Source organism: Mercurialis annua, linkage group LG5 (genome assembly GCF_937616625.2).
Source record: "Mercurialis annua linkage group LG5, ddMerAnnu1.2, whole genome shotgun sequence".
Classification (NCBI taxonomy): domain Eukaryota; kingdom Viridiplantae; phylum Streptophyta; class Magnoliopsida; order Malpighiales; family Euphorbiaceae; genus Mercurialis; species Mercurialis annua.
In genome coordinates this window covers 13,132,491-13,149,454 of record NC_065574.1, presented here as the reverse complement: position 1 = coordinate 13,149,454, position 16,964 = coordinate 13,132,491, and the positions used below count along the sequence as shown (strand labels likewise).

The 16,964-nt window shown below is 30.3% G+C and overlaps 2 protein-coding genes and 1 long non-coding RNA gene across 3 annotated transcripts; 2 read left to right on the top strand and 1 right to left on the bottom strand.

Moving 5' to 3' along the window:
- Positions 1-623: 623 nt before the first annotated feature.
- Positions 624-3,084, bottom strand: LOC130015591 (uncharacterized). The gene is made up of 2 exons (XR_008790793.1): positions 2,071-3,084; positions 624-781 (listed from the first exon to the last, which is right to left on the bottom strand). It is a non-coding gene; the product is annotated as an uncharacterized LOC130015591 (long non-coding RNA).
- A 2,072-nt stretch (positions 3,085-5,156) lies between these two features.
- Positions 5,157-7,780, top strand: LOC126683448 (UDP-glycosyltransferase 73C5-like). The gene is made up of 2 exons (XM_050379348.2): positions 5,157-5,643; positions 6,559-7,780. The coding sequence occupies exons 1-2, from the start codon at positions 5,181-5,183 to the stop codon at positions 7,737-7,739; spliced, it is 1,644 nt and encodes a 547-aa protein (XP_050235305.1). The 5' UTR covers positions 5,157-5,180; the 3' UTR covers positions 7,740-7,780.
- A 1,455-nt stretch (positions 7,781-9,235) lies between these two features.
- Positions 9,236-16,938, top strand: LOC126682218 (probable flavin-containing monooxygenase 1). The gene is made up of 5 exons (XM_050377817.1): positions 9,236-9,817; positions 14,346-14,583; positions 14,745-14,920; positions 15,231-15,589; positions 16,414-16,938. Exons 1-5 carry the CDS (start codon positions 9,251-9,253, stop codon positions 16,754-16,756), a joined length of 1,683 nt encoding a protein of 560 aa, XP_050233774.1. The 5' UTR covers positions 9,236-9,250; the 3' UTR covers positions 16,757-16,938.
- Positions 16,939-16,964: the final 26 nt, after the last annotated feature.

Here is a 16,964-nt window from a genome sequence, read left to right as displayed (position 1 = left end):
AGCGCAATTATAAAGTGAGGAGCACGAAAATCCGTCCCCTAAGTAAAACTGTTCATTAATAAAAAGTCTATTAAAACTGTTCATTAATAAAAAGTCTATTGTAATTGATATTTAATATTTGAAAGTTAATATAAATTACGGTTAATTTTTATTTTAATTGGTGGGTTGTTGTTTGTTTATTGAGTTATTAAGGAAAGCTGTGTTTTTTGTTGTTGCTTTTTGTTAATTGGGTTGTTTATTTGTTGAGTAAAATTTGTTTGTTATTTTGATGTTTTAATTTGGAGGTTGTTAAAGTGTATGCGTCTATTTTTGGAGATGTAGAGGAAAAATGTTGTGCTTGCGGGGTTAAAGGCGAAAGCTAATTTAAAAGTATGTTGGAAGCAAATTAGGGAGGCGTATATGAAGTTGCGATTGGGATTTTTGCACTCCACCATTTATACCACTCCAATTTTAATCATAAATGACTATATTATTGTCACGACCCGAAATCTCAAGTCGAGACCGGCGCTAGGGAATGGGAGTGGTTGCTCCGAAACCCGTAGCAAGCCTGAAAAACACTATAAATTTTTCGCTTTTAAAAGAAACGTATGAAACTTTTATTAAATAACTGATGGGACAAAACATCAGAGTTTAAATGCGCTTTAAAACATTTGAATACAATAAGACTATACTAATCTACTGCGGACAACTAGAACTTAAAACTTTCTTTACAGTCTTTTATCAAAGTAGACTTCCGAGAAATAAACGTTCGGAAGCCTTCTTCAAAATCGGACCAGCTTTCCTGAAAAATAATTCCACAACGTGGGTCAGATATACTGGTGAGTTCATGCCGTTACAAATAAATATTTCATAAAGTTAAAAACCGTTTTATATTTAAAACTTTATGTATTTTCGAAATCCTTTAAAAACGTCTTTAAAACAATTGAAGCCTGAGCTCACACATAACATATTTTGACAAGTCATTCCATATCAATAAAAGTCAACCATTCACCTTGACTTTTAAATTGAAAACACATTTCTCAATTCCATCCATCTATCATTGATGGCAAAACTAACAAATGTAATATACACACATATTACTATGGGGTCGATAGCATAGCTAACCGATCAACCATATTCACCTGAGACCGATAGCACAGCCAACCGATCTAACACACACACACAATATTATGGGACCGATAGCACAGCCAACCGATCAACCATATTCACCTGAGACCGATAGCACAGCCAACCGATCTAACATACACACACACAATCCTGACATCGATAGCACAGCCAACCGATGTAACACATACACACAATCCTGACATCGATAGCACAGCCAACCGATGTAACACACACACATAATCCTGACATCGATAGCACAGCCAACCGATGTAACACACACACACACAATCCTGACATCGATAGCACAGCCAACCGATGTAACATACAATCCTGACATCGATAGCACAGCCAACCGATGTAACACACACACATAATCCTGACATCGATAGCACAGCCAACCGATGTAACACACACACACAATCCTGACATCGATAGCACAGCCAACCGATGTAACACACAATCCTGACATCGATAGCACAGCCAACCGATGTAACACACACACATAATCCTGACATCGATAGCACAGCCAACCGATGTAACACACACACACAATCCTGACATCGATAGCACAGCCAACCGATGTAACACACAATCCTGACATCGATAGCACAGCCAACCGATGTAACACACACACATAATCCTGACATCGATAGCACAGCCAACCGATGTAACACACACACACAATCCTGACATCGATAGCACAGCCAACCGATGTAACACACAATCCTGACATCGATAGCACAGCCAACCGATGTAACACACATTCAAGCATAAGCAATTGCATAATAATTTTAAAAACTATGTGTGTACCTTTGTATATCAAAATAATATATACACATAGTATATGCATAAAACATACATCCATACAAGGCATGTAAACATATAACACCGCAACACATATATCACATAGTATATTAAAATAGGAGACTTTACGAATACCGAAATGTAAAAACATGTACTCACAGAAACCGTTTAACTACGGTATTACTCCGTCAATGCTCCTTTAAACAACTCCGTTAATTTCCTTGGTCCTCCGACTCGATAGCTCGACAACTTGTCGAATCTAGTTAGGATCAAAATATTAATTCTCTTAATTAATAAAATCCTACTCTGGAATTAACTCTATACCATCTTAATTTAATTCAATTAATTAATTCTAACCTCCAAATAATTTCTTATTTAATAAGTTCATAACTTATTTTATTCGTGTAATTTTTCTTTACCTATCTCTTTTTGCACATAAAACCATTTTTCAGAAATATTCATTTAAATACTTCATTTTTCATAAATATACTTTGTCATATAAAATATATTTTTTTATATAGAATAATACTTTCCACTTCAAGGTTATTTATTTAAATATATTAAAACAGCCCCATATTGTTCTAAATTCCACTTTCGGTCAAAATACCAAAATACCCTCAAACTTTTCAAAATTGACCATTTAGGTCCTTTTGTAAATCAATCGATTTTAAAATCGACAAAATTACTTAAAATAGCCAAAATAATTTTACCTCAGATTATTAACAAATATAATCTGGAAACTTTGGCTAACATACCATGTAGCCCTTCAAATTTTTTTAAAAAATACAATTTAACTCAAAAACTCTAGTTTTCGGCAAAAACATTCAAATCTTTCAAAAATCATTAAAATCATTTATAATTCTAAAAATCATTTCACATCAGATTATATACATCAATAATCTGGAAATATGGTTAAATTACAGGTTGGTCCTTTATTTTTACAAAAATTACATTTTAACCCCTAAACTTTAAATTTTGACAATCAAGTCCAAACCCAACCAAATTCAATAAATCATCAACTCTCAAACTCAGAATCCCATTTATGTTTTGATCACTCCGGTCACCAAATTCTGGTCACCGGATTCCGGTCAAGCTCCGATGAGCTTTAAAAACCGTTAAAACGTTCAAAAATCATTTTTACACAATTTTAATCACCCAAAAATCTACCAATACATATTTATTTTAATTACCATATTAAAACAGCAGCCCCAAAATTAAAATAAATTATTTTTCATAATTTTAACAATTTTAACAATTTAAAACCGCATAAACAATTAATAATCAAAATCGATTATTAATCCGTCAAAACACCTCAACTAAATCAATTAAATTCCATAAATAATCAACATATATATTTCATACATTTTTCATGAATAATTTCTGTCCAGAAATTAAAATGACAAAAAATACCCTTTTTAAACATTTTTTACCGATTAAACTATTATAAAAATTAAACCCGATTAACAAACCATTAAAAATTCACCATTAAACATTTATTCATCATCAATCCAACATTTAGATCAACCATGAACAAACTTATTTCCAGAAATTTAAAATCCATGTATTTACCCTTTTTAAGTGATTTTAAGCCTTTAAAACTATTAAAAATCGAACTCCAAACCATTAAATTAATATCCGAAATGTTTAACATTTTTAATCTACAAAAATCACACTTTAAAGCATATTTTAACCTCACTATTTAGATCAGCCCAGAAAATTAAAATAATTAATTTAATTTCACGGAAAAATTATTTTAAAACCGAAACCCAACAAACTAGCAATTAAAACCAACTAATCAACCATTAAACAACAAGTTTTAATCATCCTAAGCATGTATCTATGGTTCATTCAACATCAGCAAATAAAAGTTAAGATTTGAGCTTTGAAATTCACCTTAATCCAACATGCAAAGATAGATTAACGATCTACGGAAAATGCTCAACGTTTTTCGTTAAGAAACTTTTGTGAGTAAAGTTAAAAATCTAGGACTTGTGTTTTATTTTTTATTTGAGAGCTTTGGCACCCACACAACAATGGAGAATGAATATGTCTAGCAAAAATGAAGAAGAAGATTAAGAAACTTGGGCATCAAGTTTGTCTAGAGAAATATCTAGATATTAGTTTCATGTTTCATTTATTTACAAGTTTGCCATTATGGCATTTTTGTAAATAAATTGAACTCTAGGGGCAAAATAAACTCAAGTTTCTCAAATATTCAAAAACATTAAATCATAACATATGGGCTGAATTAAAATATTTTTGGGCCTTTAAAATAATTAAAATAATTATTTTGACGATTTTTAGCGTAAAATCGCAAAATTCACATTTAACACATAAAATTGCCAAAAGTTAAAGTTAAGGCAAAACACACACAAAATCACATTTTCACACTTATAAATTCATCTCGTGAATTTAATAACTATTTTCGAGGTCCTACTTAATAAAAATTAGACACGCGCGAAAATAAATACTATCAAATAATACGGGGTATTACAATTATTCTTCATAAAGAATCATTTATCTTTTAATTTTTACATTACTTTTATAATTACTACACTAGTTAGTTTTAATGCAATTTTCTTTGGCTTTGCCTATAATTTCTTAAGTTAGTATATTTATAACAGAAAATTCATGAACAAAAGATAGTAATTATAATTTAATATGAAAAAGTTATATTTAAAATTCATTTTACATTGTGTTATTTAACACTTTTTTATTATTTAGGTATTTTATAAATATTTGTGGTTTATATATAAATTACATTCTTGAAATTTGTTTTAGAATTTATAATATTATTTATTTATATGTTTGTATATATAATCATCTAATAGATTAAGTCAATAAAACTATTAAGTCAAACTGCCATTTTTTTTATTGAGAATATACTTCTTAATTTCATATTATCCGTGGATATATGAGGAGTGAGCGTTCGGTTTGTTCGGTTAAGGTTGAACAAAATTACTCGTAACTGAGCAAATTGAATTATTTTATTCTTCAACTGAACCGACTAAGTTAACTGAATTAACAGAAATCTTAAAATACAAAAACCGAACCGAACGAATAGTCGGTTAATTTGGTTAATTCCTTTAAACGGATATAACTATAAAGAATAATTATCAAAAATTAATTAATAGATTAAAAAGATTCGATTAACTTAATTTTTTGGCTCCAATTATTGGTGCAGCATTGCTTCTACAAGTACACTGATAGACCATTCATTCCCTGAGAAACAAACAACATTCGAACTCAAATCATTATCTAGAAGACTGATGCATTCTGAACCACAAGTACATCACCAGCCTAATGCTCCAATTTGCTTACATACACTCTTACATCACCGTAAAACAATAATATTATCATTATATATCATCGTTAATTATTATTCCAATGTACAATATCTGAAACTTGGAGAGTGGCAATTAATGGAGAATTTGGAGAGCAAGCAGGTTCATTTTGTTCTGTTTCCTTTCATGGCGCAAGGCCATATGATTCCGATGATGGACATCGCGAAACTACTGGCCAAGCGCGGTGTAGTTATTACCGTTATAACTACGCCTGTAAACGCTGCTCGATTCAAATCCAGTCTAGCACGGGCTCAGGAATCTGGACTCGCTATCCGAATAGTTGAGCTTCAGTTTCCATGTGAAGAATCAGGATTGCCAAAAGGGTGTGAAAATGTCGACTTGTTACCTTCTTCGGGCACGAAATCCATTTATTTCTTCACTGCAACAGGTATTTTAGTTGGACAAAAATTAATATTACATTAAATAAGAACACATGTGATATTTATTTAATAAAAAATTCAATTTATCTAAACAGTCTAATTTTTTTGATATTAGTGTGTCTTAAACTGCCTACCAATTTAAAATTTAAAGAGTATGTGGTTACATTTTTATGGGTAATAGACATCAGAGGTATCCAAACTATCACTATATTTCATTTTGGTTCATTACTAATTTAAATTCTTTTCAATTTGGTTATTGAAATTTATTTTCTTTCCAATTTGGCTACCAATTTTTTTTTTTAATTTGGTTAAGAAATTCGGCTGTCACGTCATCTTTTTTTAGACTAAAAATCTCTATTGAAATAATTTTAAAGTTTAGTAACCAAAATGAAAAAAATAATTACAATTCGGTCACTAAATTAATTATAGCAATAGTTTGGTACGTTTAGTTTCTATTACTCCATTTCTATTAATGCTAAGCAAATATTTGGATATTAAACTCTATAGGACATCAAGCTTTTCAAATTACAAAAAGGTCATTAGACAAAATTTTCTTACAAAATGGTCAATAAATTATATACAAATGGTTTATCTATATAAAACTTACCATATTCATACTAAAACACAACATTTTTACTTAATTGACGAATCGAAATTTCAAAAAGGGACATAGTTCAGTAATCTTTTTATAATAAAAGGTATAATCCAATGACTTTTTGTAACTTGCAAAAAATTTAATTTTTTTTTTGTAACAAAAGAAACATTTTTATAACAAAAAATATAATTTAATGACTATTTTATAAAAAAAAAATTATTTAGTAATCTTTTTATAATTTGAAAAAAGTCATGTGATCTGCAGAGTTTAATATTTCAAATATTATATTTTAATTTAAAGAATTTTATTTCAATTTCAATTGTAATAGGTAGGATGCAAGAGCAAGTGGAAGTTTTATTTGAGGAGCTAACGCCGCGGCCAAGTTGCATAATTTCAGATATGTGTTTGCCATATACATTACAAATTGCTTCTAAGTTTAACATTCCAAGGATTAGTTTCCATGGCACAGCTTCTTTTTTTCTTCTGTGCCTTCACTGCGTTCGCATTAATCGTGATATCATCGGAAGCATCACTTCCGATTCCGATCGCTTTACGTTGCCTGGATTTCCTGATCAAATCGAATTCACTAAACATCAGTTACCTCTATCGGATAAAAGATCGAAAGAATTTTTCGATCAAGTAATAGCAGCGGATTTAGCCTCTTACGGCGTGATTATCAATAGTTTCGAGGAGCTAGAACCCGAATACTACAAAGAATATAAGAACACTCGCGGAGGAAAAGCATGGTCTGTCGGTCCTGTTTCGCTCTGCAATAAGGAGATCTTGGATAAAGCACAGAGAGGTAATGACTCTTCGATTTCGGAGCACAAATGTCTCAGCTGGCTCGACGAGCAGGAACCGAAATCTGTAGTGTATGTTTGTTTGGGATCACTCTGTAATCTTCCGACAGAGCAGATGATAGAATTAGGGTTAGGCCTGGAAGAGTCAAACAGGCCGTTTCTTTGGGTTATAAGACAAAATGACAAATCAAAAGAACTCGAGAATTGGATTTCAGAAACCGGATTCGACCAGCGAATCAAGAAGAATAATAACAGAAATGGATTCCTGATTCATGGTTTCGCTCCACAAGTTCTGATACTATCTCATCCAGCAATCGGAGGATTCTTGACACACTGCGGTTGGAACTCTACGCTCGAAGGCCTGGCGTCCGGCGTGCCGATGATCACGTGGCCGCTCTTCGGAGACCAGTTCTGCAATGAAAAGGTGGTAGTAGAAGTGGCGAAAACTGGAGTGAGAGTTGGGGTGGAGTGTCCGGTGATATGGGGAGAAGAAGATAAGTATGGAGTGGTGGTAAAGAAAGAAGAAGTGAAGAAGGCAATGGAGAATCTGATGGATGAAGAAGATGATGAGGCACGAGCAAGAAGAGAAAGAGCCGAAGAAATTGCAAGTATGGCTAGAGCAGCGGTAGAAGAAGGAGGCTCTTCTTACCTCAACATAGGATTGCTAATTGAAGATATTATGCAACTACCACATTCATATTGTAAATAATTCTTTTCAATTTAATTTTGAATTATAGTTATTTTTTATCATTTGGGGAAAAGAGATTTTTAATGCTTGTAGAAAATTGATTTCATAATTTTAGTAGAATGTTGTCCAACATACATACCATTTGAACTATAATCCATCGATAATTTTTTGTTTTTGTTAGTTTATCCCTTATAATCCGTGTCTTAAAAACATAGTTCAACTAATTTAACCACTAGTTAAACAATTTAACTAAAAATAAATATTTATATATAAAAATATGAACAAAGGATAAAAGACCCTTCAACTTGGCAAGAAGAATGAAACACGTCAAATGTTGTGAAAATGAATCAAACAAATCCAATAGTTACAAAAATAGATCAAAAATATCCAAAAAGAGTAGGGAAACTTATCTCCTAAACTATATAAAACTTGATTAAATAACCTCTCCATTCAACGAAAACTACTACATTCCGACTATTGACCGCCGCAAATTCACCGGAAACCGTCGCACCCGATTAAAAAGTACTGCCAATATTTTTTTTAATTCTAAAGGAGGAGGAGCTGCTCCTCCTTTTCCGAGGAGTACTGCTCCTTAACGAGGAGCAACAACTCAGGCAAGAAGCAGATCTGCTCCTCACCTGAGGAATAGCAACTCCTCGGAACTCCTCCAATTTTTTTTAAAAAATTGTTTTTTAAATTTTAGATAGTAATTTGATTTTTTTAAAAGAATTATAAGGACTATATTTTATTTTTTATCAGGACGCGATGTGAAAGTCGATGAAAATGTGTGAGGGGTGTGTTTGACCCGATTTTCCATAGATGTGAACTTTTTTGATCCACTTTCGTAACCTTAAGCTATTTATTTAATTTTTGTGCCAAGTTCGGATAGTTTTTTTTTTATCCTTGATTTGTTCATTTTCCAACACTCATGCAGGTGTTGACGTTCCATAGTTCCAAGGTAGGATATTAAACATCCTAGATCATTGAACTTATCTGTTATTACAGAAAGGGTACTAAACTTCACTTTGTTACAAAAAGGTCACTGAGTTATACCTTTTATTACAACGGGAGGTCACTACGGCGGATTCAGTCAAATATTGTTACAAAAAAGTCACTAAACTTATCGTGAATTACAAAAAGGTCACTGAGTTATATTCCTATTTGTAATTCCGGCTTGCCACATAAGCAAAAACGGTGCGTTTAAGTGTCAAAACGGTGCGTTTTATATGAGTGACATCTCGTTGTAACAAAAAATATAGTTCAGTGATTTTTTTGTAACAAAATGAAATTTAGTACTCTTTCTGTAATAACAAATAAGTTCAGTAACTTGGAGTGTTTAATATCCTTCTAAGGTAGGATAAAGCTAAAAAAGATGGAAGATACGTTTTCTTTTGAAAAAAAAAATCACCATAGACATGGACGACGATGGATAGGAAATGTGGCACTTCAATGAAAAAAAAAAAATCAAATTTATTGAACTGTTACATCATTTAACTTTTCATTAAAAAAATTCTAATAAAACAAATGTAGATATGGGTGGGATTGGAGGGAGTGTATTCCTAAAATTTAGAAAACTCCTACCAGAAAATGACACACTGACAGCAAAGCTCTCACCACAAACCAATTATCAAATTCATCTTCCTCAACCCAAGTGTTCACCAATGGAAAAACAAATCGCCATAGTCGGAGCTGGCATCAGTGGCCTGCTCGCCTGTAAGTACGCGTTGTCAAAAGGTTACCGTCCCATCGTGTTCGAATCGCGGAGCAGCATCGGAGGTGTCTGGACAAAGACATTGGAGACCACCAAGCTCCAAACTCCAAAACAACTCTATCAGTTCTCTGATTTTCCATGGCCGTCTTCAGTTGTCGAAGACTTTCCGGGCCAGGATCAGGTGCTGGACTACGTTGAGTCGTATGCTCGCCATTTCGGGTTGATTCAATATATCCAGTTCAATGCGAAAGTGGTTGGTGTAAAGCTTGAAGGAGCTTCTGAAGAAGAGATGGGAGTTTGGGAACTATGGGGTGGTAATGGTGAAGCTTTTGGTTCAAAAGGGAAATGGATTGTGAATGTACAAGATACTAACAATCTTTCCACTAAGGTAATTCATGAAATTTCTACTTGCCTTGAAATTATTTTTATTTATTTAACCTTTTCTTTTTAATTTGATAATCTTAGGTGGCGTTTGGTAAAACTGGAAATTAAGTGCTGAAAATTAAGTGTTGAATTTTAAATGCTGAAAATAATAATTGCTCTTTTTTTAAATACTGAACTAAATAAGTCTGTTTAATAACTGTAAGTCTGAAATCACTGAATATTTATTGAAATTATTATATTTACATATTAGACCTTTTAAGATTACCTATTTTAAAAATAAATTACTAAATATAAATTATATATTATTTAAATTTTTAAATATAAATAAATAATATATCAAAATAATATTATATATAATACATATATCATAAATAAAATGATTAAATTTTAATTGCATATGTTGATAATTAGTCCTTAAAAATTATAACTATGATCCTTTTTAACTTGAAAATTAGCCCTTAAAATAAAATACTAGTTTTTAAGATTTTAGAAAATTGTTTAAATCTGATACTCTTCAAATTTGGCGAATCTCATAGAATCGGGTGTCGATACCATCAGGCTTCCGTCTTTTAGGCGAGTGTTAGGATTCTCCCATAAGGATAGATCTTGTATAACTTGGTTCTATTATAGTTATGCTGGAGTTCGGTTTCTATCAATTACAAATATAAATACAAATAATATTAAAAAGCGGAAATATTAAATAAATGACATATAGACTATAAAAAGAAAAATAAAGATAGAAAGTAAAATATTTCTAATGAAAAATATAGTACTTTGCAATTTTAAGTGTTGATCTAAATATAATACACTCATTGTGATATTAAAAAAAAAAAATATATGCGAGATAAAATATTTTTATTTGTGAGTAATAATTGAAAATAATAAGAATATAAAGTTTATTCAATGATAAAACTAATATTTAGTACTTAACGTTTTTAGTAAAAAAAAAGGGTTAATTGCAAAATAATACACAAACTTTACTCCAATTTGCAATTACAACACGAACTTTAAAACTTGGCAAATTGGTACACCGATTTTCATTTTTGGCGAATTGATACACCGAACTGGAAAAACACTAACGTGGACATTGTCATATACAGCCACGTGTTGTTGTATGATTTGTCGGTGTACTAATTTGCCAAAAAAATGAAAGTTGGTGTATTAAATTGCCAAGTTTCGAAGTTCGTGTTGTAATTGCAAATTAGGGTAAAGTTCGTGTATTAATTTGCAATTAACCCAAAAAAAATAAGTTAAAATTTTTGACTTATTATTTTAAATGGTTTTTGACTTAACTCAATAAATTAAGTTGAACCTTTTACAGTTATCAAACTAATTTAAAACAATTAAGTGCTTAATATATTAATCTAAGTAATAAGTTGGGTTATCAAACACGATAAAAAAATTAATATGGATTCATTAAATTATTGAAATCTCATAAAAATATAGGCTTGATCATCAAAATACACCAAACTTTGGGCCAAACGCGTATTTGGATCTTTCCACTATTATTTTTTTCAACTTGGGTCTCTGCACTCAAAAATATTAAAAATATGTCCTACACTATCAAGAGTCTCCAATTTAATCCGTCTCATTTTGTTAGAGAGTAAGAAGAAATAGGTATCCTTGATACTGGTTGTATTTACACTATAATTATTTTACCTATTAGATCCTTACACTATAATTTTTTACCAATTGAACCCCTGCACTATAAATCTAACTTAAAATTTAATAAATAAAAATTTATTCATTTAATTAAATCAAAATTAATATTTTTAAATATAAAATTAATTTTTAATTCTTTTAAATTAAATTTATTAGAATCATTCGTCTTTCTCGAGAGCGATCTTGATTTGTCTCGACAAAGATGAACGCTCTGCTTCATCTTCCATGTGAGGAATACAAACGAACCACATCTGGTTCGTGTGAACCAGATCTGATCGTCTTCCTCGAAATCAATTAAAATCACATTTCGAGTAAGACGAATGATTTTTAATATATTTAATTTTAAAAATAATAATTACATATTTAATAATATTTATTTTGATTTAATTAAATTAATAAATTTAAAATTATTAAGATTTTGAATTAGATTTAAAAAAAATATAGTCGGAGACGGTTTTAATGTTGAAAGCGCTAAAAAACAATTAATAGCATTAAAAATAAAATTAAATAAAAAATTTATTTATATTATTTAAATAATACGACAGAAGGACTTAAAATAAATGTTTTTAATAGTGTAGAAACTTATCTTTGAAGTTTTCTTTGTCCAGGAATTTAATTTAAAAATAATAATATTATAGTGTAGGGATCCAAATATGCACTTTGCCTTTGTTAATTGTTAACGTCATCCATATTCTTTTAACTCGTGGAACAATAGGAACTTACAATGGATGTTTTTGATAGTGTAGGCCATATCTTTAATGTTTTTGAGTGTAGGGCCCATTGAAAAAACTAATAGTACAGGGATCTAAATGTATATTTGGTCAAAAATTTGCGAGTTTTGTCAGTTATATACAAATTTTTAAAAATCGGCCCATTTTAACATGTTTTAGCATATTTGGTACATCTTGTAGTCATTTTTTTTAATCACATCGAATTTTTGACAACATATCCGCCACATACCTGTCAACTCAGCAAATTGCTGACGTGATAACACTCCTAATCCAATAAAGCCACATAATAATCCAACCAAAATCAAATCCAATTTTTAAATCAAATTATTTAATTATAGTATTATAAAAATTAATTTAAAAAAATAATATTTTCTGAATTAACTAATAAATTATTTTAATTATAATTTTTTAATATATTTGATAGATATATAATTATTTTAAATTTTATTAAAAATTAAATAAATCAAAACCGTCATTTTTATTTAAAAAATTAAATTTATATAATTTATCTTGAAAAAAAATCTAAACCATGATGTGAAATTTTAATTAATTTAAATTAGTTAATATAGAAAATATTAAATTTAAAAAAATACATGAGAGTTTTATAACTATATAATTAATTGATTTGATTTAAATATTAAATTTGATTTTGGTTGGGTTATTATATGTTTTGATTGGATTAGGAGGGTCGCCACGTCAGCAATTTGCTCAGTTGGAGGTGACGTGGCAGATATTTTGGTAAAAATTCGGCTCAATTCAAAAAAGGGCTACAAAAGATACTAAATGTGTTAAAATGGACTAAATGGATCGATTTTTAAAAGTCTGAATATAATTAACAAAACTTGCAAAAATTTAGTTTTTTATTTTTATGATTGAACTTTTCTTTTATTTATTTCAAGCGCTCTAATAAAACTCTAATCTATTAAATAAAACAAAATAGATTTAAAAATATAATGATACAAATAAAATATTAATCAAATTGGAAATAGTCAAGCCGCATATTTACGAAAGGTAGCCAAATCGGCTCTCAAAGTTGAACATATAATTATATGAGTGCGGAGTCTTAATTTATAGTATTGTTCCATTAGACCTAAAACCGCTTAATCTTTGAAACTTCATACTTTTCAAATTCCATCTTCCATGCGAATTCAAAAATTTAGATCTAATAAAACAAATTTAAGCATTAAAAAAGAATCTAAAATAACAGTTGATCATAAAAACTTCTAAAACTTCTACTTTTTAAGTTGAAGGTCTTAATTTTAATTAAGAGAACCTCTAACTATCTTAATCGGGTTAAAGAACCATCAAATCAACTAAAGAAACAAAAATCTCCAACTATAAATTTTAAAGAAAACTACTAGTTATATTAGGAGGTGGTTTTCTGACCATTAAAACCGACTCTTTAAAAATAAGGTCCTTTAAACATTTTTAAGGTAAAATGGACCTCCATCTATGTAGTTTTTGAAAAACAATCTAAATACGACATAAAATAAAAAAAACAAAGATTTAAGAGTGGAGGAGGTGGTTTTTTGATCAAAAAACCAATACCATCTTCTCCAAACTACGATTTTAATTTGTATTTCTAAAAGAGATAAAAACAAATTTATTTTAATTAGAGAGAGAACTATAATTTCTACTTAGCGGTTTATCTTGTTCAGATGAATGCATTGTTGTTGGTAATTTTATTTATAACTTTTATTTATATCATCGATTTCAAACATATTTAATTTAATCTAATTTTTCATCATATAATGGCTAACCCCCCTCAAAAACCACCGACTTTTTTGTTTTCAATAACACCATGACCTTATAATTTCGTCAATTGCACCCTATTTCATATTTTTACGTTTTAATAGTACCCTAAAATATCAAATTGAACTCTTTTTATTTGGATAAAGTTCAAAACAAATCTTTCATACAAACCATCTTTTACACTAAATTATGTTTTAATTTTAATTAAGTATTAAATATGGTTCATTAATTAAAAACATTAAATTATCTATTAGTGTTGAGGGTTGAGAATAGACTGAAAACATTAGTATATAATGACTTCATTTTGAGTACTTTTTTCAGACACTAAATGTTTGAACCGGCTTGATCAGTTGTTTTTTTTCCTGACCAAGTTGTCTATGAATGCAGGTTTACCAAGTAGACTTTTTAGTCTTGTGCCTAGGACGGTTCAGCGATGTGCCTAACATTCCAGAATTTCCTCAAGGCGAAGGACCTGAGGCATTTCAAGGCGATGTAATACATTCCATGGATTATGCAGCTATGGATTTCAAAAGTGCATCCGATTATATCAAAGGAAAACGGGTGATGATCGTCGGCCTCCAAAAATCTGCGATAGACATTGCAATAGAGTGCTCATCATCCAATGGTAATCATCTCTCTCTTTCGTATGGCTCGCAACTATATTTATAACCTATTTATTCGTATAATTAATGTCGTTTCACCGTTTCTCATTTTTATCTTTTCCATATCACCCTCCATTTTCGCACTATATAGACTGATGTAAAGAATTCTGACATTGAATTGTAGGAGTCGAAGTTCCTTGCACAGTTTTATACAAGACCGAAGAGTGGGCCGTCCCCGATTATCTTCCATGGGGAGTGCCTATGGCATATCTGTACCTGAATCGCTTCTCTGAGCTTCTGGTTCACAAGCCTGGTGAAAATTTCCTCTATAACCTATTGGCAACATTTCTTTCACCTTTGGTACTAATATTTTTATCTTTTAAGCATTACATAAATTGAATGGATAATTACTCTCATCCTGTCAAAACTATATTTTTTTTCTTCTAAATTTTAAGAATTTATTATTTCTTCCTTGATATCTTCTTAAGTATTAGGCAGCTAAAATTTTATGAGGAAATCTAATGATAGAACTAAAATATCAAGAAAACAATGAGTTTTTAAAATTCAAAACAAAACTATTTATGACATAATTTTGAGGATGATAGTAATCATCTCTACATTAAAACAAAGCGGAACTAATCTAAATCAATTTTCTATAATCACTCAACAGAGATGGATTTTTTCCAAATTTGTTGAAAGCTATATAAAGTCGAAGCTTCGTCTAGAAAAGTTTGGGATGGTACCAAGCCATAGTTTCCATCAGCAAATAAGTTCTTGCAGGGTCTCAACTATGCCAGAAAAATTCTATGATAATGTTGAAAAGGGAAGCATCATTTTGAAGAAATCAGAGAGCATTAGATTCTGCAAAAACGGGGTTCGAATCGATGGTCAAGTCGCACCCCTGGACATAGACTTAGTCATATTAGCAACAGGATTCAAAGGGGACGGAAAGCTCATAGACGTTTTTGTATCACCAACCTTTCAAGATCTCATTACAGGATCTCCCAATTCAACAGTTCCTTTGTACAGGTTAGTATCTTATTGTTATAATAATTAATCAACTACAGATTTAGACAAACTACCAATAGCAGCAAATTGTTTCTATTTTTAGAGGTTCAGTAGAGTGCGAGGAATATATGACCTTGGACTTAAGCCCCCTCAACTTATCACATAAATTAACTTCATGTGCAAATTATAGTTGATGGTTATATGGTCAATTAACTCTATTTTGAAAAATTAGCTTATAAATTGAAGGGTAAATTGCCAATTGAGAAGGCAATTAGTTTATAAATTTAGGGGGAAAATTGCTACTTACATATATATTTGAGTTCAAGAATATCAATTAGATTATTGAATCGGAAATCAATACCGATTATAAATTTTTAAAACATAGTAAACCATCTAAATTGTTGGAGGTCAATCACAACATTACCACAAAAAGTAATTTTTTTTTTGAGAAACCACAAAAAGTAATTTAATTTTAAAAAATATGCTCCCAGTAAAACATTTTAATTTATCAAAAAAATGATTTTTTTTCATACTTTACATACTTATTTTTTATACATATTTAATATCTATACATTTTTTTTGTCTCTTGTACATCTCTCATACGAGAATATACAAAGAAAAAAAATTTAGATACTTAGTGAAACTCATTAGGTACTAATTAAAAAAAATGGAAAGAGCATAGTTTTAATTTCTTTTACCGTTTTTTAGATTTTTCTGTATTTTTCTAGATTCTTGTATGAATATTAGTTATTACATGATGCAACTATCTTTATTATAACACCCATATTTTAAGTGAGCGTCCTGTTATATACAATAGTTATCTCATTTAAATTATATGACAACAGGGAATGCATTCAACCCCGAATCCCACAACTAGCAATAATAGGATTCGCAGAAAGCATTGCAAATTTGTACACCTCGGAGATGAGATGCCGATGGCTAGCTGAGCTTCTTGACGGTACCTTCAAGCTCCCGAGAATTAAAGAAATGGAGGAAGACATAAAGAAATGGGAGGGTTACATGAAGGAATACTCAGGAAAACATTATAGAAAATCATGCATTGGAGCACTTCATATATGGTATAACGACCAGCTCTGCAAAGATATGGGTTGGAATCCTAAGAGGAAGAAGGGATTTATTGCTGAACTATTTCAGCCTTACGGTCCCATGGACTACATTTCATCTTGATTTTTTCGTTACCATTAGTCATACAAGATTGATAAGAGAACTGAATTTATAATAATACACACGGTTCTGACCGACTTGATTATAAAGTTTATTTATGTAATAATCGACATGAAAGTGTTCAAACTGAAGAACAAATTAACATTTAATTTATAAAAGAAGTGACAACTTCCAAAAATTAAAGATGTTTACTCTTCCTTTCTATCAATAA